At 43.1% G+C, this 12,533-nt stretch overlaps 1 protein-coding gene across 9 annotated transcripts in view; it reads right to left on the bottom strand.

Moving 5' to 3' along the window:
* The window catches only part of AFF2 (AF4/FMR2 family member 2), a 459,081-nt gene that overhangs the window by 79,817 nt on the left and 366,731 nt on the right, over positions 1-12,533 (bottom strand). For all 9 annotated transcript variants that reach the window (XM_032330752.1, XM_032330754.1, XM_032330756.1 and 6 more), the window contains one exon: positions 2,578-2,615. In XM_032330752.1, coding sequence (XP_032186643.1) covers positions 2,578-2,615 — 38 coding nt within the window. The remainder of the gene's footprint in view (positions 1-2,577; positions 2,616-12,533) is intronic.

The raw sequence follows: 12,533 nt of genomic DNA, 5'->3' as shown, positions 1-12,533 counted from the left end.
GGAAACAAATGAGTGTCGCCATGTGTCAATATAACTTTTTTTAAAGACCCTGAAATTTGAATTTCATATAATTTTCACATGTCACAAACGATTCTTTTGATTTCTTTCTGCCGCCATTTGCCAAACTCTGCACCAGAGGATGACATCCAATCACACAAACGATCATATGTACCACTCTGTGTTCAGGCTTTAGTTGCAAATGCTTCCAGACCTCGACTTTTCCAGCAAGCCCGTACACATTTTTCGTTGTATGCACAATCAAATGTTAATTCTGACATACAAGAGCAAGCCGGTACCCATCAGAAGCAGAGCAGCGAGAATGAACCGGAGCAACATGGCGTGAGTCAAGAATAGGAGGATAATGGATGACTTGATCAGTTACAACACATAGCCCCTTCCAATCTGACACTCTAGAGTGGGACCACCAGTCTCATTAAGCCTCTAGGCCAGTTCCTGGAAGGACTGCTCTCTGGGATGTGTCTAATTTGTTTACCTCATCATTCATTCAGGAAAGCATGTATTTGGGGTTTCAGTGCACCATGTGTAAGTGAAATTCTCGGTCAGATATCCAAAATAATAAAAGGACCACTATACATAAAACTTCAAAAAACCCTGCTTCTCCTTTGCTATCAGGCAGTGTTCATGAACTGTGTACTGGGATCTATGTCCCTGAGCTGAGGTCCTGAAGAGGTCTTCTTCTTCAAGTGCCCAGTGGTTGTGGCTGGGCAGGTGGTGTAGGTATCACGAGCCATGTCCAGTAGGAAACCCAAATGCACACCGAGAAGGGCACCTTATTCAGTTAGAAGGCAATTCTAAACACCTACCAGTTGATCACAACTGAGGCTTATTACTAAGCAGATTTTTAAGTCTATTTAAAGTAAAAAGCTCTATATTCTATTACTAATCCTTTGGTTTTTCTAGTTTTCCTGTTTTCTCTTTATGCTATTCCTTAAAGCACTTGACATTAGAGTCTGCATTGTGAATTAACCAGAGCTTACAAAAAATATAATTACCTGTAGGGTCAAATCCTCACAAGGAACAGAGACAAAATTTGTCCCACTTCCAGGCCACAAGAGTCCGATTTTATGCAGCCCCATACACTACCAATGGGCTGTCTTGTGCATCCCAAGTTGGAGCCTGGGACTTACTTCCTATCAGGAGGGCTTGAACTTGGAGATGTTTGTCCCACTGAGGGCCTCCAGCCCTTTCCCCATCCCTTGTGACCTAGGGCAAACATTTGCACACGGGTGGACTAGAGGAAAGGGTGCAATTGGACTAGGGGAAAGAAGATCACTAATGGCCCACCCAGGGACCAGCAGTCCTGGCCTTGGACTCATTAGCACCATCCTCTAATCCCACCACAGGTGTACAGTAGAGAAGCCTTCAGGGCACAAACAGAAAAGAAATCAGGCTGCAGGGGAGATTTCAACCCCAATCAAACAACCAGACAAAAACTCAGCAACCGGAAATACTCCCATAGGATGACTAGAGCACAATATATCTCCAGACTACAGATGCTTCTCCAGACACTACAAAAGTTGATATGGTATATTCTGCAGCCTATGAAAAATTAAATTTAAAAACAAAGTACACAGAACCTTTTGGAAAAATGAATTAGAGTTTGGATATAATGGTGGGCTAAACACTACTCTGGTGACTTGGAAAAGCAGCCTCCTTGTCACTGGTATTAGCTGATCCATTCTCTAAGAAACAATTAAAAACCAATGCACTCCCTACTTCTGCATTTGGTACCCACTACCATGGAAGTCGGCCATCATAGATTAACACGGAGTTCCTAGAGATGTGACATTGAAAGGCCTATGATAACCCAGCAAGGAGAGCAGGGCTTTCCTAGGCCACATGGCTGGTGGGCCCAGTCCGCATAACACTGCGATCAGATGTCACAAACCCAAACAATAAGACAAACATCCTTCTTAATTTGAAAGTCTCCTTTCTGGAAGAGTTGGGATATCTAAGATATACTATATTTAAAAGAGTGCTGTGTTGCTTGTTTATAATTTAAGAGTGTCCCATAAAATGCCTTGGAAACAGCTCTCTGTTAGCTAGAAAAACCTTTGGTTAAATATATTTTTACGAGCTTTTCATTAACAGAGAAGCAAGGACTTGATGCCAAGGTGCCAAACCTCCCCACGTGGCTGGAAATCACTTGGCACATTTTCAGCCATTTCAGTCCCTGTCATAGGTCCAAGGTTTGCAATTAAAAATATAATCTTTTTAGCATGTGCAAGACCCAAAGGCTTGAAGTACCATGCACTGAATAGGATTATAATAGTATGTGGCAGCTCTTCACGGAGGGCACATATTAATTTATGTAAACTGGGCACAACCTGGGGCACTGCCTCATCAGGATCACAGGCAAAAATCAAATCAAAATAAAAGCTGATCCCTACTCAACTGGAGATTGGGGTTTTGTGTTTTGGTGGTCCCTCCTCCTTCTTTGTTTTTGTTTCTTGATCATCATAAATAGAGAGGAACTAAAAATTCAAGGTCTCTTTTGTGACATGTGCATGGAGTCCACTCAAATCAAAATTTCCAACCAATAAAAAAATTACTTACTTTACAGGATTATTCTTAGGTTTTGCCTTTTCAACAGCCTGTAAACAGAAGAAAAAAAATGCAATTAGACAACATTAGCAGGCATAATCTTCACAACTAGTTACCAAAACAATAAGCAATATAAATTGCTCCTCCGAAACACAAGGAGCTAACGGAAGCAGGCCGCTTACGATAAGCAGCCTGGAGACATGGAGCAATTTTCCTTTCCCGGGGCACATGGGTACCTGTCTAAGTGCAGCTTTCAGACACAGGCACTCATTCTTCTCTCCACCTTGCACTCAGATATTAGCCCCTGGGTGGGCCTGCTTGGATTGTTATGATGGGGGGGGGGAGCACGTACGTGGTGGGGGGGTGTCATGGGCACATCCAGGACTTTCAGATTTGTGGTGGGGACCCATTTACCCTGAGCAACTCCTGACCCCTGGCTGCACCTGCATGGTGAGAGCAAGGCCAAAGTAGCCACTTCTAAAATGATTTTTATTAGTGTATACCACAAAAGGCCAAGGGATGACCGACCCCTCAGATCAATCTCCTCTGGTGGAACCTTTAAGAAAACACACACCAAATCATTGAAATGAGGAAACCTCTGGGCCTCTCGGCCTGTGTCACCTTAGACACGGAGCCTGGCTCCAGTTTATTGCTGAACCCATTGATCTGTGTACAGTCCATTTATCATTCATGAAAAGAGCTAGTGATCTTCACAGTATATTAGAAGAAACAACTCAGATCATCTGTCAACAGCCCTCTTATTTCTGTTTCCCTCTCCACAGGGATTGCATCTCCTTGGATTCTTCTGGAATTAAAATGTTGCTAAGCAACACAGCTGGGGGCACTGATGGCAGAATGGCTACATTCTATCAAACTGTTTAAGCACCTGGAGGGTTTTAGCGATGATTTTTTTCATACTTCTGTAGCATAATTATGTAATCAGAACCAAACTTGTACTCCCCTAGACTTTGGCAGACTATAGAAATAATGTGTAATATGGGGAGCATTTAAGCGGCAGCTTGGTACTCTCTGGGGTCTTCAGACCCTTTCAAGAAGCATCCGTTTGGAGACCTTTATATTTGTGAATTCTGGAGGTGGGCGATGGCAGCTCCTCGTAACACCAGACTTGGAATTCTGGGTAACCGGTGTGGAAGGAAGTATTCCGGACTTTCTACTCACAACAGCTCAAGACACTCGAGCCATTTTTTTAAATAAATGAAACACTTCTCAAGCTTAGAGATTAGCACTGGAAATTCAAGTCCTTCTCTATTAAATCTCAGGTTCTGTTGCTAGGTAAATATCCATTAATATTTGGGCACTTTCTTTGGCTCTCAGTGGCAAAAATCATCTTCTCACCATCTGTGCCTGAGGTTGAAGTTTGGCAAACGGTGGAGCAGCAAGGAAGCGAGAGCGGGAGGTAGCAGGTGAAAATGATAAAATAAGCAATATGTGTGTGGTCAGCCCAAGTCACATCTCACAGGTAGTTAGGATACAGAAGTGTGTCTCTGAGCAGATCTGGCCCTGGAATGGATGCGAGAAGGAACAGGGGGACGCTGGTGAGGAGGGGGGCCGGGCCCAGTCTGCCCGGCTGTGCACACCCACACTTGCCTTCTCTATCACCCTTTCTCCCCTACTCCTCGCTGTTCCGGAATGGCGTATGGTAGTGAGAGGAAGACATGTCACTGTGGAAATCACAGGGACCCATGTTCCCTTGTTTGTTACAATCCAAACAGGTCTGTTCTTGGAAGACTTTGGTTATTGTAAAGGCACTAGCATGGTGTTCGAGGGGTTTCCTTTGAAAGCACACCGAATGTGATAGCATGGGCATGCCACTGGCAGAAGACAGGGAGGGAGAAATCACAGTGACATTGCTTCACCTAGCTTTCATTCAGTGACATGGTTTTTGAAAATGTCTTCTCTTTTCTGTGCTTCAGGACTGTCAATTAGACCCAGTTAGTTTTCTCTGATCAGGAGGAACATAATCATGTTCAAGGCCAGTTTTTTTGAAACCTATGTCTTTTCATACAGCCATCACAGGAAAATAACTTCATTCAAATTAATGTTTTCTGGGCTGCTTGGCTATTGATTGAAAATGTCTCTGCTGAGAAGTTCTCTTTTCTTTGGAAATTAACTTGGGACCATTCCAGAGAGCCAATAGCTTTAGTCAGACGTGCTCACATCATCCTCCTGTGTGCTCATCACCTTTCATGTCTAAGCTAAATGGTTACAGGGAGTCGCCACCAGACCTGAGACAGAGCTCACAATGTGCGTTCTTTGTTCCTGCTTTAATGTGATACTGTGTTCCGCCTGCTATAATTATTCAACTCAGAGACTGTGAGAGAAAGTTAAGTGAATTATCTGTGAGAAAACTATATATGCCTTTAAGGTCTAAGAAGTAGTCTAAAAAAAAATGCAAAAAGAACATTCCTCTTTTGAGATAATGGGACATGAAAACACCAGCCCAAGTTCCGAAACATGCAAAAGGAGGGGAATCAAAATGAAATGATCTCATGTAATTTGCCACACATTAAGAGGGTTGCATATTGGGATTACAGCTCATTTTGAGTTTAAAAACATACATTAAAGTAATTTAAACTGATTGGAAGATGGAGGCTAGATAGTTAACACCCATGCCGCTTTAATTTGCAACATCTATATGCTTTCTAAAAGCTATATTCTACTTATTTTGTGCCACATTTCCCTAACATGATACTTATCTTACCATTAAGGAAGCTCTAGTATAAGAAAGGATGATATGATAAATTAAAATGCTAGAAAACAGATTCCACTGTTTGTGGTGAAAGGCCGTGGGCTACAGTGGAAAGAGTGATGGGCGGGAAATTCAGAAACTGGGGTTCAGCTCCCAGCTTTGCCACTTATTATCATCAGGATGCTAGCAAGGCGGCTGACACTTCTGAGTCTGTTTCCTCATTTAAAAAATGAAGATAATCATTCCTGTCCCATCTATATCAAGTGTGGGTGGGAGCAGCCAACATCCACGGCGGCACCCTAGAAACCATCAGGCGCCATGCAAATGCAGTGTGGACTGTGCCTGCTTTTGGGCTTTGGGGCACACATCTGCATGGCCAGAGAGTTTATGTGCTTGAAGACTTCTGGGCAGGGTTGTGGTATTGAACCCATACAGTTATTCCAACTAGGCTTCTGGGAGCCACTGTGTTCCTCTCTCCATGTCAGGAGCAGTTCTGGGCTAAATAGAATGCTTCTGTCTGGAAAGTCCTACTCGAGAGAGATCTGGGTATGTTTAGAGCCTGACCTGTCTGGGCCAGGAGGAGAGACCCCTGTACTTTTGCACAGGCCTCTGGCCTGAAACTTCTTCGGGTCTGGTGCTGGTGGCCAAGAGGCCAGGGCACCTGAGGTGTCATGGGGACACAAACGCAGGTGCATATTCTCAAATCTCTTTGTCTCCCTCCTTCTCCCCTACCCCTCCTCCACAAGGAAGCCTAGGAAACCTCCATCCTTTCTAGTGATTTCTTCATCAGCGGTCCCCCCTTTCACATCTCACTCCAGGAGGATTGTGCTTTGCTTTTTCACTAACATTTGACCCTGAGGTTGAGAAGCCCTGAGGTGAGCCTCCTCTGTCATATGGTATCTTGGAAAATTATATACCAAGGGAGAATGCACTTCTCTCATTCCAAGGAATGTGTATGAACAGATTCGTCTCTTATTACTAGCCTTGTACGATCCATGGTATCCTGCTAAGCAGCAAATTTATTTCCTCAGGAGGGATGATGTGGCTAAGGACATGCTCATAGTTGCTCATAGTTGCTCACTCATTAAAACTGTCTTCCTAAAAATAAGAAGGATCTTGTCTTTCTTCTATGCAGAGAAATTTCTGGTTCCACCAAGGTCCAAGCAATTCAGGGACCATACCGAATTACGTGAACCATAAAAACTGTAGAGCTGTCATAAGAAAATAGAAGGAAAGAAAGAAGGAAGAAAAGAAAATTGCTGTCTCTTGAGTCCCATCCTCCATGGCAAACATAACATCATGTGTTTTTAGGGAGAAAATGCTACATATACTTTTTTGACATCTTCTAAAAAAGGATCTAACTTTAAAAAAGTTCTTTGTTGATTCTGTCCCAGTGTTATTCTAATCCAACAAACATACATACTACATTTATTTTTTAAAATGAGAGACTCTTGGTCCACCTGGTGGCTCAGTCGGTTAAGTGTCTGACTCTTGATTTAGGCTCAGGGCATGATTTTGGGGTCCTGGGATAGAGCCTTGCATCCGGCCCTATGCTCAAGCTGGGAGTCTGCTTAAGATTCCTTCTCTTCCTCGCCTTCTGCTCCTCTCCCCCTCATGCGCTTTCTCTCCCTCTCTCTCTCTCAAATGAATAAATAAATCTTTAAAAAATTTAAAAATGAGAGGATCTTTTTGGGTTTTTAAGAAGCATGTCCTGAACCAGGATATCTGGACTTACCGTAATACCTTCCCCTTGCCCCCAGATTGGCAGAAAACAGACCCAATACCATATGTTTCCTCTTTGTTGAGACTATAGAGGTGAGCACTTAGAGGGCCTAGACATATTGTAGTGGTGGAATCATTTGACAAGGCTATGTATTCAGGTGCTGCTTTTTTCCTTAGTCAGTAATCATGCTGTCAATCAAGCAAAAAATGTGATTCTATGAGCATTGCTCTCTATAGCTTTTACCTTGCCTGCTTCTATGTTTTTTTTTTTTTTTTTCCTGGTGTTCTGCTAGCAGATACACTCAAATTGGGTCTAATCAATACATTTCTTGATTAAAAAAAAAGAAGTCAATCATTCAGATAATTTTAAATAACTACACATTGGGCATTATGGAAACGAGACAGAAGAACAATCAATTCCATTGCTTTTGAGTTTCTATGTTTTGTCTTTTTTTATCTTTTCACAGGACCGTTCTGTGAGACACAGCATGCCTTAACCTAATGATATGTATTGGTAAATTGTATTGGTCACTTAAGTTCAGAAGAGAAAACTCTTCTATTAACAAATGAACTCATCATTAGGGTATTCAGATGGTCTAAAATCAATCTACAGAATTGGTTAAATCAATTAAAGAGACATACTGAGAACACTTGCCCAAATATAAAAATGAATTGCTTAATTACAGCATTTAAATAGATTTCACTGGAATAAGTAGAACAGCCAGAGGCTTATATTATCTCCTATAGGCTGGGGTTTCAGCTGGGAGCACACACATGCAGAGTCAGAATTGCAGATTAAGAGGAGAAAATGTGACTCAGTCTTTTCCAACACCTGGATGCCTGCCTGAATCTCGGACTACATAAATAGGGCCTGAAATCTTCAGGAAAACACCACCTATTGTATTTTCCCCTTTGGAGAGAGACCGGAAGGAAATGTGGAAATGTCAGGTGTTTTAACCCTGAACTTCCATGTTCCCTCTCCTTAGAGTATTGAGCTTCTCCCATTTTAATTTAATTTGCTGTGTTCCATGCATCTACGAAGTAGGCCTGACTGGCAGAGCTTGGAGGAAACTCATCCCAGGTGGAGGGCACCCCGTCTTGCACCTAATAGTCACTTAATAAACACTGACTAGATAAACTAGTGAGGAATGAGCATGGAGTCTGAGCAGTCTCAGCCCTGCTGTGGAAGCAGGAGGCAAAGCTGAGCTCCAGGATGCATGTGTCTGGATTGGAGGTGCCACAAAGGCCCCTGAGACTCACCTTCGTACCCAGAGAGGATGAGGAGTCCAGGGTGCCTAACTCCATCCTCATTACCACTCACCTAGACATCAGACATCGGTAACTGCCCCTTCACCACACTGTCGGTCTTACGTTGATGCTCCACTTTCACCCTGACTTTCTCAGAGTCCTTTATGGTTTCCCACCACTCGCTGAATTCCTATTCAGCTTTACGCACCTAGGTTCAAGTCCCTGCCAGTGCTGGCCAAACAGCGCCCCTGAGTGGGTCCTGCTTGGGCCTGTGAGTGGAGTTTGACAAGAGCCTGTCAAGTGTCTTTAGCAAGACCCATGTGTCAGCTGGCGATTTGGTTTCTAACTAAGGTTTTGATCTGTTCTAACTAAATGAAAAATGCACAGTCTTTGGGGGGAAGACGCACGTTTCACTCCTAAGTCTCCTGTTGATGTTAATCATTCTCTAATTGGAGTAAATATGGACACAACAGGCACAGCATCTCAGCATTGGCTGGACTTATTTATTCTCCCCATTACAAGGGTCAGTGTAAGAGGCACTCGGTTACTCTGTTCCCCCATGGGTTTGAAACTTGAATTTTCTTCCCCCCCCTTCCCTGGCCAATCCAAGCCCTCTTGCCCCTGGTACTAGAGGCCCCCCCCTTGCAAAAGGACCTGTATCTTGTGGTGGGAGATGGTCAATACCTAATAGAGACGCTCTCCTTACCACATGTGACCAGGAAAATGGGAAGGATATTCTTAGTGCATAGTAGGTACCCAATGGTATAAAAGTATTCTACAACCTACATGGGAGTGAATACTGATGATGCATCCTTAGCATGAACATCCTAATGTATTCAGGCTTTCTGTCCCTTTAGAGCATGTTATACTCCAGGTAAGAACACCATAGCCATCGTTATCCATATACCTGTATTAGAAAACCCACTAGTCTCCCACCTGAGAATCTCCTTTCCTCTCACACTGCTACCACATTTGCAATACTTCTAACACCAGATGTGTGAGGGGCTGTCCCCCCACCAAGCAGTTCTGTGTCACACTGGCAGGGCATCCTACAATTTCACTAATTTCTGACATGCTCTCCCTAGGGATGGTGTCAGACTCTGGAGGCAAAGGGCTCCATCCCACAACACTGGCTCCAACTTCAGATACTCCTGGTAGGCCCAGGTTGTAACCTTTCATTCTAACCAATTAGCTATTAACCAGATATTCCCACAACTCCCTTCTCAGGTTCGACTAACTGGCTGGAGGGGCTGACAGAACTTGGGCCAACAGTTTACTCATGTCTACCACTTCATTGAAGGACATGATTGAAGAGAGAGATGGACAGCCAGGTGAAGAGATACACAGGGTGAGTTCTGGATGGGTCCTAAGTGTCAGAGCTTCTATACTTGTGGACTCAGGGTTCATCACCCTCCTGGGATGTGGGTGTGTTCACCCACCTGGAAACTTTCCAAATCTATACTATTGGGATTTTATGGAGGCTTTGTCACATGAGTACAATTAATTATTAATTCAGTTTCTGGGCTCTCTCCCCTCTCCAGAGAAATGTGTGTGCGTGGCAGGGGTGAGTGGGAGAACAGGGATGAAAGTTACAAGCCTCTAGTCATGACTTGGTCTTTTTGGTGAGAAGCTCCCATCCAGGAGCCCATGCAGAATCACCTCCTCAGAACACTCCTATCACCCAGGAAATTCTAAGGGATTTCATGCCCTGTATCAGGAACTGGGGTCAAAGACCAAATGTCAGAACAAAAGATGCTCCTAGTGCTCTTATCAAATTAGGAAATTACAAGGGTCTTAAGAGTCCCATGACAGGAACCAGGCACAAAGACCAATATATCAATATACATTTTTTATTATCTCACAACACCAAGTACCAACTGACTTCTCTGTGCCCCAGTGTACTTACTGGTAACATGAGGCAGCTGGAGCAAAGGCTCTCTATGGTCATTTTAAGGTCTGGTATTCTACATTCATACAAAGTACTGTAGTATCTCTATATACATATGACTCAGGGATAAATATGGAACCTGAGCCTACCTCCATTAGCAATAAACAAGATTTATTACCAAGTTCATAAATGTTTCTATCTGATGTTCCGGAGAGTCCTGTGTGGTACTCTGTGAAATATGGGTTATGCCATCCCATAGATTCTGGAAGTGTCTGCTGCTTTTTATCTGTCCATCTACTTGAATTCAGAATAGTTAATCTTAGGTTGGTAGCTAATCTCAAATTTGGATACCTCTTCTGTGTATTTACAATGCCTAAGGTCTTTGCTTTTACTAAATAAATACGGAAAAATATGTATGGCTGTTTAGGAATAAGATAGATTCTGTTTCCCATTCAGGACAATGTCCTGGGTGTTTGTAGCCTGCCTGGTACCTTTTCCAACAGATGGTAGATATTTCGCGGACGAATAAAGCCTTCTTGGTCCCTAAATCAAAGCCCCAGTATATTTTTCAAAGCCAGCGCATGAATTTCAAAATCTCACATTTTCAGACGGGTGGTGTTTTATTACCCAGCTTTTACTGGAGATGTTCATATTGCTCTAGTATATGCTAGAACCCTGGTTAAATTCAAGACTTGGAAACTTCCAATAAACTTCCGGTACCTGTGGTACACTGTCTGGAGTTTATTGGAGAATGACTGAGCCAGGACCTCCAGGCTCCAAGCATGGATCTGGGACCCAAACTGGAGCAACGAAGGGGACTAAGAGAAAGAAAACGATTGGACCCAACAAAGGGCAGGGTGAGAGTGGAGAAAGGACCAACCCAGGGATAGTGACAAGGGTAACTTTAATTCAAGTCAACTTAGGGATCCTCCACTTCCCAGAGGTGGCTGCTACCCCTGCCTCTGCCTTCGCAGATAGCTCCCTATTCTACATGAGGTTCACCTTTTCTGAAATAATGGGTCAGACCCATTTTTGCTTCTAGTTGGCTCTTAGGGTGTGCAGCATACCCTCACCCATGTCTGAGTTCAGCTCTCTGTGGGAGTGTTCAGCTAAGCAAAGGGGCCAGTGGCTTACAGTTGGAATGCTCAGAGATGGATACTTCATAAGCTGTAGTGGACATTATCCAGTATCTGGTCATCAACTGTGACAAGCACCACATGTAAAAACAAGGTGATTCTCTGCATGTCTGTGTGCTCTAAGCATTTTATTGAGATCACAATAAAAAGGTAATCTATGGAGATTACAAGTCAAAATATTTGGTACTAAAAGTAGAAGAGCTAATTACAATGAAAAAATCAGCACATGGGTTTCTAAACAGTCACAGACTTGCCTGGAGCATATTAAAAATCACATCATACAAGCCCTAAGCAGTTTCTTATTAATCTAGTCTCTATGCTAATACAGCCAAATGGGAAACACAATCTTGGGAATACGAAGGCCAATGTTATTCTATTAACCTTATGTTATCCTATTTACTTTCCTATCTTTAATGAATAAATTAAAATGTCTTCTCATTCTCTAATTGCTGCATAGTTAGAGTATGACAATGTACGGATTTTATTCAGCTATATTCCACAGCCTTAACTGCCCAAACTCTGTCATTTTGTGGGGGGTTTCAACGAAAGGCAATGAAAGATAAACTGTTTACATTAAGAGACTCTATCAAAGTTATTTTGCACCTGGCTTCATCCTAATCCATCTGCTGTTTCTCTGGCTTTGACAGGCTGACCTCTCTTGCTGTGTATGCCATGTTGATGTCATTGCTGAAGGGGGCCTTCCCCAGCCTTTCTGCTGATAACAAAGTAAATGGAAATACAGAGAAACCCCGGGGAGGTAACAACTTGTTCAGCATGATGAGGGAGAACTGTAGCTAAAACAAGAGGACCGATTACAGCAGGGAAGAGTGTCTGTTGTCAAAACGAATGCCTTCGCGACAGCACATCAGCTTCCCAAGAGCTGCCTGAGAGCAGGAGCAAAATGCATTGCATTGTTTTCATTAGCAAACTTTAAACGTGAACATGGGCTTGAGTTTCAGCTGACTACTGTGTTTCAAAAGTGTAAGGGGCATCCCAGGTATAAGGAAAACATCCCCCCAAAGCGGCCAGAATATTCGAGACCTCTGCTACCATAGAGTTCAGCTCATCTGCAATATGATATGAGAATGACCTGGTCAGGGAGCTGTCCCAACAATAATAAAAACAAACAAGTAAAACTGGATCAAATACAAAACGCAAATCAAGAACCTGGGTTAAAAACAAGCTACGTGTGTGTGAGGTAATGACAATCTTTAGCAAAAAAATACAATTAAGAAGTGGAGAGAAGACACAATTGTTCTGTAAA

The sequence above is a fragment of the Mustela erminea genome, chromosome X, assembly GCF_009829155.1.
Source record: "Mustela erminea isolate mMusErm1 chromosome X, mMusErm1.Pri, whole genome shotgun sequence".
Lineage (NCBI taxonomy): Eukaryota > Metazoa > Chordata > Mammalia > Carnivora > Mustelidae > Mustela > Mustela erminea.
This window is presented reverse-complemented; position numbering and strand designations above follow the sequence as displayed.